This window comes from Podarcis liolepis (genome assembly GCF_965112155.1).
Source record: "Podarcis liolepis genome assembly, chromosome: 12".
NCBI classification, from domain to species: Eukaryota; Metazoa; Chordata; class Lepidosauria; order Squamata; family Lacertidae; genus Podarcis; species Podarcis liolepis.
The window spans coordinates 26,110,338-26,129,117 of NC_139563.1; the positions used below are offsets into that span (position 1 = coordinate 26,110,338).

At 41.1% G+C, this 18,780-nt stretch overlaps 1 protein-coding gene across 2 annotated transcripts in view; it reads left to right on the forward strand.

The window, feature by feature from the left end:
* Positions 1-18,780, forward strand: part of ZNF804B (zinc finger protein 804B) — a 305,937-nt gene that overhangs the window by 57,192 nt on the left and 229,965 nt on the right. For both annotated transcript variants that reach the window (XM_083467607.1, XM_083467608.1), the window contains exon 3: positions 7,947-8,110. In XM_083467607.1, the coding sequence (XP_083323733.1) occupies positions 8,108-8,110 (3 nt within the window). In that variant the 5' untranslated portion in view covers positions 7,947-8,107. The remainder of the gene's footprint in view (positions 1-7,946; positions 8,111-18,780) is intronic.

An 18,780-nucleotide genomic window follows, 5' to 3' on the forward strand; every position in this document is an offset into this window, starting at 1 on the left:
CTGCCTAAGCGAGGAAGGAAGGGAGGGAGGGAGGGAGGGGGGGAGGAAGGAAAGGAGGGAGGAAGGCACCAACTTGTTAAAAAATATGGGGACAACCCCCCTAAATATTTTAGGGGGGTCCTGAAGGGACCCAGACCCCATAGAGTTGACATCCACGCCAGGATTACAACCCAGGATACAATTGTGATTTGCAGTCCTGCTTTGTAGGAAGCACTTGAACAATAATTTCCCAGTTTGGACATCATGACAACAGGTGATTTAGCAGACCAGGAAATAATGTGTTGACCCAAGTGTGCAAAGGGAGAAGGGGATGAGGGCGGGGTGCGTAGGTGTAATGCTGATCCAACAAACCAGTATTCATTGGACTGGGAATGTGACATCATTATACATGCACACAAACTTTGGATCCTTTCCCTTTTTCTTGCCAGTTAAAAAGATATTCTGCCATGGTGGGGTGTCAGCTCTAATAATTTATCATGGGAGCACCGTGTACACAAGAGCCTAAGGAGCGATTAAAGAATTATGAACCGTATTGATTTTTGTTTCCTTACACCTTAGAAATAAAGCCTATTAAAATTAAATCAACTACATTTATGATGGCTGTTAAATGCTGTTGGCAAGGAGAAATGTGTACCTGAAATCACTTTGTCTTAATAAAATCAGGCTTGCGATAAAGAATAAGAATCAATGTGTGGAAGGAAGTTCATTTTGTTGAAACAGGATTGGTTGGTTGATAGCAAACAGATATTATTATTATTATTATTATTATTATTATTATTATTATTATTATTATCTGTGCTGCCCTTGCCAGCTTGGACTGATAGTTGTCAAAGTGAAGGGGGTCACCTGAGTGCTGCACTACATACTTAGATCTCAGTTTACTACTGACATTCGAAAAGATTGCATGAGGTGGTACAGAAATGCAAGCTTTAGTTTAGAATACTGCATTCACAGACATTGAAGCCATAAGTGGGGCTTGCCACATGAGCTAGCTGACTTCCATGGGAGAGTAAATCAATGAGCCTTGAAAATACTCTACTTGGATTGCTACAGGGATGGCCGACATGGTGCCTTGCAGATGTTGCTGGACTACAGTTCCCATCATCCCCGACCACAGGCCATGGTCTCAGGGGCTGATGGGAGTTGGAGTCCAGCAACGTCTGCAAGGCACCATGTCGGCCATGTCTGTCATAATTTATATATTAATTTTATGTCATTCAGAGAACTGGTTTGTGCCCCTAGGTGAGACCTGTTGGTGAAACCTGTCTCCACAGATGAGAGGCAGGAAAGAGTACACCTTGGGGGACAGAAGGAGGTGGCTTGTTTAGTGATTTTTATTTTTATTTTTTGAGCTAAGTGATTTGATTGACATTTTTGGAATACATGTAGTATAACTGATGCATATTTTGTTCTACTATATATACTTCTTTGATTCATTCAGCTCTGTGATGATGATGTTGACCCCGTATGTGGCAGCTGTGAAAAACGATGAAATCAATGCTAGGGAGAGTTATTGTTTGTTATTATTGTATCTATTTTGGTGTTTTTATATTGTAAACTGCGCTGTGTTCCTCATTTGAAGGGTGGTACAAAAATGTAATAAATGAGAAGGAGGGGGGAGGAGGGGGCAGAGGAAATGAAAATTTATTTCTACATTGCATTTATATACTGCCTTTCTGCCAAGGGACCCAAGATGGTTTACAATTTTGAAGTACTTAGGCATATGATATAGCATGTAAGATGGAGGACAGGTCAGTGTGACTGGAGCAGGCCCTGGTGTCGTCTGTGCCTGCCTCTCACACTTTTTTCCTCACAAGGCAGATGGTGTCTGTTGGCCCTGTGATGGGGAGGGGGCAGTCCGAATGGAGCAGGCCCTACGAAGCACATAATGCTGTTATAGAAATCCATAGTCCAGCCGCACTTGGGAAACTGTGTACAGTTCTGGCTGTCTTGCTTCAAAAAAGGATATGGTAAAGTCGGAAAAGATTAAGAAAAGGGGAAGCAAAATGATCAAGTGGCTGGAGCAAGTCTCCTACATGAGGAAAAGTTTGAACATTTAATGTTTAATTTTGAGAACAGGCATGTTAGAAGAGACATTTTAGTGGTGCATAAAGCCACTCCAGCCTTTAACATGGAAGCAAATTATGCAAAGCAGTGAACTGGAGCATGTGAATTTTACATTTATGCAACAGGCTAATTAATTTGCACACATTCACACATCGAGACAAGCAAGATGCATGACCAAGGACAAGACCTGGATGAGGAGGAACCCGGTGCCACAAAGCAGTCTGTAAACTGCAACAAAACAGTCTGGCTTTGTTCCCTGTTTGAGAAGTGTATTTTGGACGCATGATACCTAGCTGTGGAATGCATTTTAAAAATCTTAACAGGGATCTTCAAGCATATTTTTACTCTATATTGATAACAGTGTCCTCTTGTTCTGTCTATTTTTAAAAAGTATATGTCTCAATCAGCTGGTTTGCTTGGCATATCAGCAAACTTGTATGGTAAAACAATGAAGTCATCAAGATCTCTAATCTAAGCACCGAAAAGAGGGAAAGACAACAGAACTTATAATATAACTATGCCATCTAGTGGTATTAAAACAAAGCAGTCGGGCGGGGGGGGGGGGGGACACACACACCTTATGCCTCAACTCTAAGGAAATAATTGAAAGAGAACAAAATCCTTAAATATCCTGGGTCACAGTTGATAATGATACAAAGAATATAAATGGGCTATTTATTATTGTTTAACCCCTGATTAAAGACTTACGGTAATATTTAAGCCAGCTGCAAGCGTATACATATGTGTGCAGGGTGCTGGTGAAGAAACCCACCCCCCAACAATATTGAGATTTAATGTTCTGTCTTCATCATCTTCATCTAGCTGGTCCTCAACAGGGTCCTTGAGTTGCAAAGATCAGTTATCCTGTTGGCCACAGCACCTGTTCTGTTTTCAGTCCATGGCCAGGTGGTGACAGACTTTTTTACAGTGCTATCTGAGTGGGAGATTATTGGAATTCACTATACTTTTTTTTTTTAAAAAAAAAGTCTGTCCTGTTAATCACTCTGACGTGTCTCTTGTAAAATCTGTATGACTTATGAGGCAAACTCTGCCTAAAACCCTGATTTGCTATACACAGGTTTCTGTTATGTCTTAAAATGCCACCTTTTGTAGCTACGTCTTGCAATACATCTTTGAGTATTTTCCTATTGGCTCATCGCTCTCCCCACAGAATCACCCCCTTACTTCCATTTTGCTCAAGGTAATGTTCAGCCTCTCGCCATTTCTCAGCTTTCCTCCTGTCCTGCCTGTTGGAGTTTGGCATACAGTGGTACCTCGGGTTAAGTACTTAATTCGTTCTGGAGGTCCGTTCTTAACCTGAAACTGTTCTTAACCTGAAGGACCACTTTAGCTAATGGGGCCTCCTGCTGCTGCCACGCCCCGGAGCACGATTTCTGTTCTCATCCTGAAGTTCTTAACCCGAGGTACTATTTGTGTGGACAGGTGGAGTCCTATTTGCGTGGACAGGTGGAGATCTAGGAAAACTTTTGAAAGTTCATGAAGAACTACAGTTTGATTTCGAAGAAAACTTGTTTTTGGATCATTAATAAATCTGTGTACTGCAAGACATTTTTCAGGGAACAGTGATGCCTGTTCTATGGATCTATGGAAAATATAGGTCAATATAGAAAAAATTTTCAGTCAACTGGGAAATAGCATAGAGTTTTGTCCCATCTGATGCAGGATTCGATGGCACAGCTTAAAAGGTTTGCTTTGATTGTGGCAGATCCCAGTGCAGTTACATGACTCTTGCTATTTATTCAGGAGTTTATAAAATGTAGTCTTTCTTCATGTTCAGAAATCCCACACTTCTATGGAAATGCAGTAAAATAAGGCAAGCTTTCAAAAGTTAAACTAGTTTACAGTAAACCTTATGCGTCATTTGATCACCATATTTTCAAAACAAAATTCTATGAGTAGAAACACTTCTATGACATCCAAAAATTAATTCTAAAATGCTCATATTTTATCCTTTCATGTTTATGTTTAAATGGCATGCCAAATATAATTTAGGAGTGTTTTTTAAAATAAATGCATTAGTTGTGTCTGTTCCCTGGATCTTCTTACAATATTCAAAGACTAACCAATAAGGAAGCCTCAAAATATTATGGATCTTTTCAAATTAGCAGAGTCCATGGTCAAAGGATCTTAGGTTGCATTTCCAACCACTTTTTATTTTGTAAAGGGAGCCCTATACCGCTTCTGAAGAAAAAGTTAATCCTTGCCAAGTGCTTGAGATCCTGGCATTCTGAGATTTTGAAATGTGCTCAGTATTTTAAAGAAAACATAATAATAGTTGTAGCTATCTATATCTTTATTTTATTTTGTTTATTTTAAAACATAATTTATATACTGCTTGATTGTTAAAAAAAGCCAGACAAACCTCCTGCAGTTCACAACAATATAAAATAAAACATCAAAATTAGTTGATTAAAAATGGGAATTAAAAGTACAGTGGTACCTCGGGTTACATACACTTCAGGTTACATACGCTTCAGGTTACAGACTCTGCCAACCCAGAAATAGTACCTCAGGTTAAGAACTTTGCTTCAGGATGAGAACAGAAATCGTGCAGCGGCAGCAGGAGGCCCCATTAGCTAAAGTGGTGCTTCAGGTTAAGATCAGTTTCAGGTTAAGAACGGACCTCTGGAATGAATTAAGTACGTAACCAGAGGTACCACTGTATTCAAAAGATTATTAAAACCAACAGTAGATGAAAACATGTCAACATGTACTCTATATGTCATGAAAGGTTTGCCTCAACTAAAATGTTTTAAGCAGTTGCCGAAAAAGGTATAGCAAAGGTTTCTGTCTGATGTCAACAGACTGGGAAGTCCAGAGTGTAGGTATTGCCACACTCAATTTCTTACAGGACTGGAAAGTGTATTATGTGGCACTTGTAATGGGTGCCAGTTCTGCAGATCACAGCTTTTGCACCCATCAAAGCTGGTTAAAGGCACTTCCAGCTACTGAGGGTACCTGGGTCTTCAGTGACGGAGCTGGTGTTGTGCTGTTTCAATGGACTTGCTTTATTGTACATTTCAATGGTGCATGTTTATTTTAATGTTCTCATGAAATGGTTTTGTGCATTCTAATTAATTACACTTGTAAGCTGCTTAGAACCCATCTTGGCTGTTATTAAGAGATATAATATTAATAACTGCAAGGCGACAAAGCCATGCTCATTTACCTGGAAATTAGCCCCATTTAACTGAATGAGACTTACTTATGAGTGAGACATGCGTGGACTTGCATTGACAGTGGCAATTAGGAAGCTAAACGACACCCACTTGTGAAATGTGAGGAATGGGGGCCTTTTTTGCTTGGATGTTGTGGGGATGAATGAAATGGGGACTGTGGATCTTAGTTTCTCTGAGAAATGGACAAGAACCACAGTAATGGATGCTGTGCTTATTAAAATTACTTTGCCATTAGAAAGTCCATTAATGAAAAACAAATGTTGTCTCCAGACTAGTGCCCCTGAGAACATGCAGAGCTGGAGTAGAAACTCTCTCCAGGCGAGAATAGTGCTATACGAATCTGCTGTTTACAGTAACCTCTGCAGGAAGGTCATAGTGCGTAGGCTGGATCTCAGTCTCTTGATTTTTCAGACATCACCAGGTTTTCTCAATCCACAATTTATTTAAGGGGCAGGGGAGACTGACACGTTTATACCATTATATTCAACTGAATAGATAGTCCAGCAGCTTAGATTGGATTTATAAAGAACAGATTGCCTTTTATTTCCTTCTTTGTTGGAAGTTCAAACCAGCTATCTCCAACCTGAAGCCATTCAGATGTTCTCGATTCCAGTTTTCATCAGCATGGACAGTGGTTATGGGTGACAGTAGTTCACAACATATGGAGGGTGCCAGGTTGGACAAGCTGGCTTAAATAATCATTGTCACACTTGTGTCTAAGGGGACATGCCTAGGCCTGTACTGTGAGTTCCACTGAGTTTAATGAGACACTCCTTGATTGCCCCCTAAAGCTGGATCCAAACCGTTGTTTATTGACACAAACCAGGTTTAGGCTGCAATCCTGTATCCACTCACTTGGGAGTAAAGTCCGTTGAACTCTGTGGGACTTAATTTTGAGTAGACGACATGCAGAGGGCTTCAGTGTTAGGAAAGGGTTGTCACCCTTCCCCCATCAGAAGCAAAAAATAAAAATCGCCCATCTAAGGAGAAATCCATCCAGTATAGCTTTGCTTTTCACATTACAAGGCTTCAGGAGAGAGTTGTGATGCTGCTGTTAAATAAATACAACATAGAACTCTGCCAGGAAAATTGGAAGCTTGTAATTTATATACTGTCAACATCTACATTGTAATTGGGAAACAGGGATGTTGACCATTTCAGAAATGTCAAACAGTGTCTTTTTAAGACTTGTGGAGTGTTTGTGTTGTTGATGTTAAGGAGAACTGGATGAGATATCAAATATTGTGAAATGCCATTATTACGGATTCATTCCAAGGGGCATTCTTGGTAAACATAAAACAGCTGCCCCATGGAGAGATGTGTCAGTGGGCTGCTCCTTCTTGCTGCCTGGACTGGTGGCAAAGTTTCTTTTTTCCCCGCAAAAGAAAGATTGCAACTATTGAGTGCATCATCTATTTCATCATAAGCCCACTTTGTCCTTCAAAGCACTGCAATGCTGGCATTTGAGGCTGGCCCATTTGGGCAGATGCCCCACCAACCCCAGTCTGCTCTCAGCTAGCCCCCACCTGCCTGCCTACTTACAAACAGTCCATGGGGATGGCACAGCCTGCCAGATTTCTCCTCCTTAGACTCAATGTTGCCCCTGTAGAAGCCAGCAGGGAGGAGGAGGAGGACAAAACTGGAAGTAGATGGCTTTGCCTGTCATTGGCTCTTACTCTTTGGGACTGGTAGGTGGAAGGCAGGGAGCCAAAGGGCACCAGCCACCACTAAAATTTTCCCAATCCATGAAGATCACAAAATCTTCAGGGTCTGTTTTTGACCCCCCTCTGAGAGTGTTGTACATCGCTGGGCTGACTACCTTTGGCTCAGCGCTTGTATGAATGTGCTTCGGAACAGCTGTCCTCAGCCAGGCGCCCTCCAGCTGTTGTTGTTTTTATATAACTCTCATCAACCCCAGGCAGTACAAAGACCCAAACTTCTGTCGGGTACCAGACTGGAGAAAGCTGTTTCAGAATCATGGATCGATCTTCGCAGGGAAACTCAGCTTGATGGTGCAACTTCTAAGCTTCCTAAATTGTTCTTTGGATCTATAACTATTGATTAGTAATTTACAGGAAACATTTACTAATCATTTATTCACCATTTAGAGCTGCTTTACATTTACAAATGACACTTTGCAGCCTGATCGTACGGTTCAACTTCAGCTGCAGCAGTTCAGAGGGAGGTTTCTGCTGCTGCGTTGACACGTCCCCCGAAAATAGCTCTGCCCCTCTTGCAGGCTTCCCAAAGGCATCTGGCTGAGAGAACTATGAGAACAGGATGCTGGGTTCGATGAGCCTTTGGCCTGATCCAGCTGGACCCTTAATATGTTGTATAGGAAGTCTACCACTCTGAATTCTACTTCTTTTTCATGCTTTAACTTTGGCTTTAACTTTGTCCCACTATAGAAACCTTTGCCAACCTGATGTCCTCTGGATGTTTTTGACTTATATCCCATCAGCCTCAGCCAGCATGGGAACTTTAGTCCATAGCATCTAGAGGACACCAGCTTGGAAATGGCTCCGCTGTAGCATGACAGAAACACAGGGAACCAACCTCCAAGAGCAATGGATTATGGGAATGGCAAGCAGCCAAGGTTCCTTTCGGTCAGGTGTGGGGAGCCTTTATGCTGAACTACAACCCCTATCATCTCCTGCACTTTTTTATTTCCTCCTTCAGCTCCACGCCTTTCTCAAGAGATGAAGAGGCAACCACCCTCACCGTTACGCTCCGTTATGAAGGGAGCAGCAGGGAGGGAGCAGTGGGACACCCTCAAGGACACAGCTGCACCCCAGGTTGGCGACTCCAGTCATAGACCATCAGCCAGCATATGAAACAAGATGGTAGGTGTGAGAGCAGCAATTTTTAAAAATAATATATTGTGTATGAAAATACCATTTGCGCCAAGGAATATGGTTTTGGAATCAATCACCATTCTTCTAGAAGGCCTTTGATGTCTCCCTTATTGTGAGGTTCCTTCTGTTATGTAAAATTCGTATACCAAATGTGAACTGGCTCTTTCCAGCTAGGTCTTCCCACTGTGCAAACGTATTGTTGTGCTGCATTCACTGTCCACCTCGCTGCTGTTGAAATTAACTCTTTGAACTTAGAGGCTTTAATTTCTCCAACTAATTAACTTCTGCCCACGTGGTCCCTAGAGACAAAGTATGCCATAATTGACTCAGCCCAAATCTATGGGCTTTAATTGGACCTTCGATATTGTGGGATGAGACATGGGCATGAATAAGAATCAATGTGATTGTGATGTCGTCATTCACAAATAACTAGGTATCTTCTGTGATAAAGAAGCAAATCCATTCTTGCTAGGTGGGATTCATTTCCATTTTAACTGACTGGAGTATATGTGGCTTCTCACACAGATTTTGTGTTTTCATACAGAAGGGCAATTTTTTTTAAAAAAAAACACCACACATGCCATGTCAGTTGTGAAAAGGTTCATGCATGCATTCTTCACTACCTGATCAATTTAAAAGATCCACAAGAAATGTGAAAGGATCAGGCATTCAAGATGCAAAACATCCCCCTGCCCCCAAATACTGCTAGCTGCCATTCTTCAGCCTCATGTATCAATGCTTCCAGCAGGCAAGGTCAGTCGTCAAAGATTTGAACGGTTGGAGAGATCTTTGGAATGCTCAAACCCTCTTTTGGTGTGTTGAGGATGCATGTTGTGATTGTGTGGTGGATGGGCTAGAAGGATGAGTTCACTGGCTCCAAACCCTCTCACCGTCATTCTCGGCACAAATTAGAGAGTGGTCTTCTGAAGCAGGGAGTCTTCCTGTGCTTCTGGAGGCAGCCTGTGCATTTCAGAATTCTGGAAAGTCAAGGTCCTAAAGCACTTGGGAGGCTGCCCACTTTAAAAAGTGGTCCCGTCTCTTCTTTCCATAGTTCTTGCTGTTGTCCTGCAAGGAAGGCGTGTAGCTCAGTGGTAGAGTATCTGTGTTGCATATAAAAGGCCCCCAGATTCAACCCCTGGCATCTCTTGGTAGGGCTGGGATAGATCAGAGACCCACTTCCAGGCAGTGCAGACAACACTAAGCTGGACTGACAAATGGTCTAACCTAGTTTAAGGCAACTTCCTGTGTTCCTTCATCTTGTGGAGAATGGTGAGAATGATGACTGTGGTGGGTAGCTCAGTGCTGCATCCCTTCGTTGTTTCATTGCTGTCAATGGCATCAAGAATGCTTCAGACTTAGAAGTTCAATTCAAAGAAGGTTTCGTGTGTTTGAGCCCATAATTTGTAATATGATTTCCATACAATCTTGAGGCAACCTGCCTCAAGAAAAGCTACCCATTTGCCGACACCTATAGATGTTACCCTTGTGAACAGAAACAACCCATAATATGAGTGGATTTAGAAAGAAGGAATCAGGTGCTGAGGATGAGTTGTGAGCTGCAATGTTCCTGAAAATACAAATCAGAAGGAAATACAAATCAGAATCTAGATTCATGATTATTTTCATCCACCAAATGAGACTTTGAAATGAGAAAATGTTGATATATTGTCTTATTTCTATAGTTCTCACAAAATGAATTGCCACTATCAAATGGTTTGAGTCTACTCTTGTAATCCGTTTCGAAGAAAAATGACAGATCAGCACTAAAACAAACAACAACACACGCCTGCAAACTCCCAACACGGTGTAGTGGAATGAATTAATTGAATACCAACATGCTATGAATAGCCAGTACTGTTTTCTGACACCGCTAAACATATTTCAAGTATGTTTTCTTTCCATTGCATTAGCAATTAGGAACATGCACCTTCGGCTTGCCTAATAATTTATTCGGCTGAATTTGATAAATGGCTGATCAGATCACTTGCATTGTTTATCGTGGCAGTACAGAAGTAGGATAGTGCCCTGGGTTAATTCGCAACAGCCAGGCACATTGATTCTGACAATGACTGCAAGCAAGCAAATGCTTTAGGCTGGTCAGCATTAGCATGTGTGCCCAGCATTTCTCTGAATATTCATTGTTAAATGAATTTACATTAAACCTATCAAAGCTTAAAGAAGGCCATGGGACTGGGCAAGAAAAATCCAAAGCTAACATGTGAAAAGGACTCGGTGAAAATTTATTGACATTGCAAAGGCATTGATATTCTGTATATTAACCTGTCCCATTTAGTAATTTATTCTGCTTGTGCCTGTGTGTCCCCAGCGCTTAGATTAGGGCATAGCCAACTGGCTGTAATTTAGGAGATCTTCAACACCGGATTTGGGAAGGATGACCAGACCCTGTTCCACCCCGTGCAGCATCCTATAAAGGCCATGTGAAATGAATACTTCATTTGTAGAGATAGAGGAGAATTTTGAGTCGGTTCACATTTAAAGGGAAATCTTCCTAATTTGCACTTTTCAAAACAAGACGCATACCAAAACACAGCCATTCTTGAAATTTGGACATCTCTGAATTTTGCAATGCAGCTAAGTAACGTGTACAAAAATGCATATACCAGGGTAAAGCGAGCCTAGATTAGTGCTGCATTAAGGAAACGTGCTTTGCAAAAATAGGCATATTTGGCCAAATGTCATATGAAAAAATGCATATACTAGGAGAAATTCACACTAAAATGCTGGTGGGTTTTCATGAGGACTTAAAAAAAATCATCTGCAAACCAATAAAATGAAAAAATGAAAAATGAGAGAAACTGAAATGGGCATATTTGTCCATCCCTACCATTTCTGTGGTGATGGCAGGTACAGAGCATATCCTGAGGAGGAACCCTTTTTCCAGAATCATTTTTCTGTGTGGTTCATTACTGACTGATATCTGCTAGAAACAGAAGGGAAACCAACACATTATTGACAGTTTTCTCTGTGTGTAAGCATTCATTCATTCATTCATTTTATTAAAACATTTTTACACCACCTTTAGCACTAGATCTCAAAGCAGTGTACAAGAACACTTAAGATCTAAACTTAAAACATTAGAAATACATTAGAAATACAGTGCAAGCAAAATGCAGCTAATAACATTTGTAAGACTGGGAAGGTTTGTCTAATCTAGTAGACCCATTAGAACAGGGGTGGGAAACTCCAGGGGGTATAATTTGACCCTGAAGGTCATTCCTCCCAAGCCACACAATTTTGCCTTGGCCATATGTGCTTGTTTGTAGTAAGGAACCAGCAGTTGCTACCAAAGCAGCAGGATTTAATTGATGGAGAGGTTAAATCCTGCTCAGTTTGACTATGCATATCTGGTCCCTGCTGGGGACAGGTGAATGCAGCCAATGCAAGGAGCCCTGTTTTTTTGCAGGCAATCGCTGCGAGAGGAACTTCTCCTGCTTGCATCCCATGCTTGCAGGATGCAGACTTCTTTCTCCACTCCCCCCCCCCCATCACTTGATGTGGAGGGGAGAAAGATGGCTTTCTTAGTCCTGTGCTTAGCACTTGGATAAGCACTGGGCACTGGGCTGGCAACACCCCTTATGCTGTGCTTCCCAAGTGCCCAACAGACAGATGATTGTCAGATTCTTGGGAAGCCACCTGTCAATCATGCCATGTTATAATTGCACCATGTAAATGACAGCATGCGCCATGCAAAAAAATTAGAACAGTATCTTGATATTAGAAAATCGCTTGAGAGCTTGATTCTTGCATTCACTACTCCTACAACACTGATAGTTCAAACAGCCCGGTTGTGCAGCCCAATCCTGTCCATCTTTATTTGGAAGTAAGTCCCTTGGAGCTCAGTGGCTCATGTTCCCCAGCCAGAATAGCACCACATGCAGCTTTATGGTTCCTTCACCTTTTTATGCTTTTCTGGGAATAAGGTAATTTTCCTGTAAGAAAAAACATATTTCCTTAAATGTGGCAGAAACATTTTTTTACTGCACTGTGTACATGGATCTGCTTGTATGATTCATTTAATAGTGCTGGGATAAACCTTCATCCCATAATCTAGATACTATGGCAAAATAATAATAATAACCCTACTATGTAATTTATTTGCTCTCTAGAAGCAGCTCACATTTATATAAAGTTTTGATACCCAAATGTAAACATCTCAGGAAACATTGATTTTTCATTGCTCTGGAATTAAAAAGAGATGAAATCTCATCAATAATTCTGGTATTCTGCGATATATATATTTTTTACAACTTTCAGGTGCAGAAGTGATCACTTTCATGTTTACAGCTGGATGCTGTTATAGCTGTGGCATGCAAACACCCTTCAGTTTAATTATCTTGGTAAGCTGCTTCATAAAACAACTGTGTAATACACATTGTTAAAGTTATATTTATATATTCAATAAAAATGATTCCATTGTAAAGTTATATATATATACATACACATCCACTCATTTCTGGCTCTGTGTGTAAGCCAAATGACAGGTCTATTGCATTTTTATATGTGAGCAAACATATCTTACAGACATTGTATAATTACATGCAATGCAAGAAATGTTTCTGGGGCCTTATAACGGTTTTGAGGTGAACAACCCCATCTGTTTTGAGATCCTTTCAAATATTTGGAAAATGTCACCATAACCCATCTTCAAATTTTCCAACTGCCCCCTAGGCTAAGAATTTTCGGTTCTTTCGGCCTGTCTTCATAGGATTTCACAGTTAAAGCCTTTACCAACTTGCTGATTCTCCTCTGAGACCATTTCTTTGTCTTCAACCTTTCTCCTTAAGAATAAGAACGGTTCTGAATGACCTCGTGCCATATAAATGCTCGGTCACATTTGTCCCTTTGTTGAACTTGGCTTGTATTTAGGGCTGCGTAAAAGAGAGAGAGAGAGAGAGAGAGAGAGAGAGAGAGAGAGAGAGAGAGAGAGAAGTGCATTACTGTATACTTTTCCAGCCCCATATGAAAGTGACATTTTGGGTGATTTTCTCTAGCGGGCAGATGCAAATTCTCAGTCCCTTTGGGGAGGGCAGGGGAAGCCACCATCAATTCTCCCCAATGATGCTCTTGCAGGAATGCTATGGCATGAGATAATATCCATCCAGCTGGGCAGAGGGAGAGGAGATGATACACAGGAATGTGTGCTTTTATTTAAAACGCATCTCTGGGTTATTCATGGCAGAAGTGAGTTTCAAACTGGGAACTTCCCAGTTCATACCTCAGTCTATTAGCCACTGTTTTACGCTAACCGCAGTGTAAGACTGGGGTGGGAAACCTGTGCCCCTCCAGCTATTTCTGTACTCCAGCTCACATCAGCCCCAGCCAGCATGGCTGTTGGTCAAAGATGATGAGAATCCAGCAACATCTGGAGAGCCATTGTTCCCCCATGCCTGGTGTGCAAGATAATAAGATAACCTAGGAGTTCGAAGTAAGTGTTGTTTTTTAAGAGTAGAAATGGGAGTTACAATACCTTGCTAGCCATGATCCAGAAATAGCGTTGAGCAAATAATCAAGGGAAAGGTTGGGGAAAGGGTCTGTTCCATGAAGACACATGTGACAAATTGTGAGAAGGCCTCTTTCTTTGCTTTTGATGGGGAGGATGGGGAGATCTCTTTCTGCATGCTGAAAGGCCTGGGTTTTATGGCTGGGATGTAGCCTACTGAATAGTAGACTCCATAAAGGACTGCTGCCACTGCTGCTGCTGCTGCCCAGGACTGACCTGCTGGGAGCCCGAAGGGCCCTGCCTTGCTTCTCTCCTCCTGGCTTGTGGTGGGGTCTGACAGGCTCCATAAAGGGCTGCTGCTGCTGCTAGGCAGAGAGGGCTCTGTTTTTGTTTTTAAAATGGCTTTTATTTTTTATCTAGATCATTTTAAATTGTGATTGATATTAATGCTGTAGTCTTAGTTTTAGATGTTATGATTTATGTGGAAATTGTTTTCCATTTGGTTGTGTACTTTTTGATGTATTTTGTTTATTGCTCATGACTTTTGTTATGTTGGTAATTATGTAAAACTTGTGATGTTGTAAGCCGCCTTGAGTATTGTTTTAACTATGGAAAGGTGGCATACAAATAAGATGATGATGATGATGATGCACAACGGTGAGCATTTCATCCATTGTTTTGACCGCTTCTGCCACTGGCGAAAGCTATGTGGCTTCTGGAAAGTTCTTCATTAAGAAATGCAGTCCTTGAGCAGAGAAAGATCCTCTGTCCCTGATCTTAGGATACAGAATGTGTGACTTAACATCCCCAAGTTGTGAGCTTCCTTATCCCACTCCAGTTTCTTGGACATTGCCTGTGGGTGGAGAATCCTGTTGTGCAATTCTATTTATTCATCTGCAGTACCGTGATCTGTATCTACACCTATCTTTAGATATTTGTGTGCTGAAATAGCTGCACTGGATTTGAGCACAGGTCTAGGGGGAAAAATGCACTCCATTAAGTCACGCTGGATGGGCACCTCTGCGTGCTAATTTCGGAGCATAGAAATTGACGACCTTAAATATTTTTATGAAGCCTGCGTTAGGTTTAAATTGTTTTTACAACTGTCTGTGTTTCTAATGTTGTTGTTTTTATTACTATGCTTAATAAGCTGTAACATGTTCCACAGAATAACTGCCTGGCGATTCTGCACATATGGGATCAGAACCTAATGACTTAATACCATTATCATCAGATAATGGATGCTTCATGGTGACTGTTCACTGTGTTGTGATGACGGGAGATTATTATCTATTTAAGTGGGTGTTGCAATTACAAAACATATAAAATCTCAATGTAGTAATGAATATATTTTTATGGAAGTTGCATTAACAGTGTGTGAGTTTGTATGCCCTCATTCCATCTACAGAGAAAGCCAGGAGAGCCTAGCCAGACTGTGGCTGTGAAAGGTATAGCCAGCTCAGCTCAGCTGTTCCTTGCAGAGTTCACAGAAGCCCACAATGGCTTTCTAATGTGGGATTGCACTCATTTCTTGCTTGTGGGCTTCTCTTGGGTTAATTACTGTGAGAGCAGAATGCTGGTATGATCCAGCGACACTCTTTGTGTTCTGACTTTCCCTGTTCATTTCAATGGAGGAAGCATCTCCAAGCATATAAAGGGAAGGAAGCATGGCTAGAAGCTGGTGAAGTCCTTCCTCACCAAAAGACTCGCACTCTGACACCTACACACCTGACACTTCTTCCCAGGAAGCATCCCAGCCAATCAGATTAAATATAAAAATAAAAACAATATTCCTTAGAGAACGATAATGCTCTAAGAAGAACAAATCAAAAAGGGGTGACCTCCAAGCAGTGACCTCCAAAGGGTGACCTTTGGGGACCCATGCCCTGGACTCTGCTTGCCAGCAGATGCCCCCCACATTGTGGCATCTTGTTTTTTGATCTCTATGGGCAGAAGGAGGGGCTCAGCTTCCTAGAGTCCTCTCATCACACTTCCAGCCTGTTTCCCCACAGCTGTAGAGTTTCAAAGACAGATGAGGACTATGACTAGCCATGGTGATTCAGTTCTGCTGTCAGATCAGAATGCCTCAGAATGCCCTTGCTGGGAACCATAGAAGTGCTGTTGTACTAAGGTCCTGATGGTGGGCTTTCTATAGGCCTCTGGCTGGCCACGGTGAGTACAGGATGCTGGACTAAGACGGGCCTTCGGTCTGATCTATCAGGCTCTTCTTATGACAATGGGAGCCACACAGAGCAGACAGAGGATGATAAATTCTTCCTGCCCTGCTCCCTTTCATCCTCAATGTCCAGCACAGTCAGCATTCACATGGACTGGGAACAACTCTAGCTATTTTTAGCAGTTAACATTTTGAGTTGTTAATAATTTTACTGCTCTCAGACTCTGCTGTTAAGGTGGTTTATAAGGTTTTTATGGTATTTTGATATGCTTTGGGTGATATCCAGCTAAGTAGCACTCAGGGTAGAAACACTTAACTCAATAGGTCTAAGTTACTTAGATACATTGATCTCAATAGGTCTGCTCTGAAGATGACTAATGCTTGGGCATCACCATTAATGAAGTGTTGTGTATTATATATTAGAAGTTCCCTTGTGGGGCAATGCCCCCAGTTTGGCAGCTTAGAAACCTCTCTAATAAACAAATGATGCATTTGCATGTATTTAGTACATTCTCAATGTTGCCCTTTCCCCCTGGAGCTCAAAATGGCAGATGTGGTACATTTTTAATCTTCACAAAAACCCTGTGAGGTAGGTTAAGCTAAGGGAAAGCAACTATCCTACAGCGAGTCAGTTGTTATGGCTAAGTTGGGAATTGATGCTGGGTCCAAAAATTTGTAAATAAAAAGTTTGGGATTTTTTTAAAAGAGCTCCCTCTGAACACGTTTCTCTGTAAACAGCTTGGATGGCTTCCCTGGTCCTCATAATCAACATAGATGTCTGTTTCTTGACCCCATGACAAAGCCTTTTGTGAATTTTCGTGACTGGAGTCGTATCACGAGTTTTCAAGCCAGTATTTGCAAATAGAAGATTATGTTAATCCTCAGTGACAGAGATTTATGGCATATACTGCCCTAGGTTCTGTTACCTGATGTAGAACAAACTGATTTTATTTTATAGACAAAACCAATTTAAGAAATAAATGACTCCTTTAGCCATATAAATTATCTCTACTCAACTTTTATAAATAAGGCATGTCCAGGTCTTTAGATAAAGCATGTTTTTGACATTTACAGCCAAATGATCCCTTCCTTTTTATTTCTAGACTCAGAGTTGGTACATGGGATGAATCATTAAGAGAAATTGTAATATTTCTGCTGACAGAAACCGTGTTAGTAAAGGATGAAATTTAGTCTTTTCTTTTTGTGCATTTTATTGTGTGATAATCTGATGGCAATATACTGAAAAGTTGTAGGAAACAATATTGGATGGTTTTATTTTGCGATAAGACAAGGATACCATTGTTGTAAGACATTTTGAAAGATGCTGATCTAAACGTCTCAAAGGCCCTTGAAATATAGTGCTTTCTAATTTTTCCGAACAGCAAAACCGTTTTACAAACCTGTGCAACTGGAAGCAGGAAATAAAAGGCAAGACACATAAAATTGAATTAGGTTGAATTAGGACCACATTTTATTTAAACAAACATCTACAGTGGGGATGAACAGTGCCAGCAGCTGGTCTAAATCAGTGGTTTGGGTGAGGCAAAACAGGGTCATGTGCACTTTACCTAGACCACACCTTCAAGGTGAGTAGGGGCTGCTTCCTGATGAGAACAGAAATCGTGCAGCGGCAGCAGGAGGCCCCATTAGCTAAAGTGGTGCTTCAGGTTAAGAACAGTTTCAGGTTAAGAACAGACCTCCAGAACGAATTAAGTTCTTAACCCGAGGTACCACTGTACTGTTAATTAGTGTGATATTTTCAAGTATTGTAAGATATTAAGGGATTTGAGGGAGGGAAATGCTGTTGACAGTATATAATGGGAAAGGAAACTGTGTTGGTCAGTCTCAGAACAGCAGTGGAACAGGATTTGGAGTCAAGCTGAAAGATGGTTTTTATGTTTACCAATTCATGAGGCACAATATAAATTATTATCGCAGTGGTACTTGAGACCTGCAAGATACAATGGATTTCGCTCAGTGACCCACTTCAAAGGTTGGAAATGTACATCAGGGAAGACACATTTATTACATATGTGGTGGGAGTGTCTGATTGCAACTAATTACCGAGACAGATAGCATAGTCTGTTTCAAACATGATTGGGGTTACATGAAGAATCACCCCCATGCTGATCCTGTTTAATGGGATTAAAGTGAGGTAGCCAATAATTTGAAACCATCAATATGGGTATTGTTGGTCTGTGGACCTGCTCAGTCTACTATCCAGGCACTGTCAGTGGGAAACTTCAAAGTCCATTATCTTCTTTCTCTATGGTAGCTCTTCTAAGAGAAGCTTTTCCCTTTTTTTGCACAAATTCCTCTTGGCAATCCAAGGCATTTATAGTTTGGACCAAGTAATATATGGAGGTACCTTATGGAATAATAACATGCCTTAGCACAATCAAATCCTCATCATGTTCAGGTGCTCAGCACCTCAGTAATCTAAATAATTGATTCTGCATCTTGCTAACAAATGCTGTAGAAACTGAAGCATCTCTAGTGCATATAGAACAAGTTGCAAAGGTCACATCCAAGCCACTTCACATTAAAACAAATCCCCCTCAAAACTTTCATAAACACCCCCCCCATCCATCAGTCTGTTAGGAAAGTACATTTTTAACTTTTTATCTTCAGCCATTTTTGGTGCTAAAGTACATGTTCGAAGAGAAATTTCATTAAGGTTTCTATTCACTGGGCCTGAGAAATTGCATCAGTTTCTATTTCAATTTGCAGTGCAGTTAATACTTGAGCTTCTTGTTTGTTTTCAATGTGGCAATTATTCTTTACATTTCTTTTCAGTTTTCAAGTCAAACCCTTTGACGCTCTCTGTAACTGCCCTTTTCGGGTAATAAAAGCAAAAAATCTAGGGATGTGCTTAGTTTACGTGCAGAAAGATCACATTTTTAATAACTATCTATTACACAAATGCAATTATTGGTTAAGATTTTTGATGTTCAGATGATGTGCCAATTTCTTCTATGCAGAAGGTGGTGCAAGGTGGCCTTGTACTTATAATTGGAATTG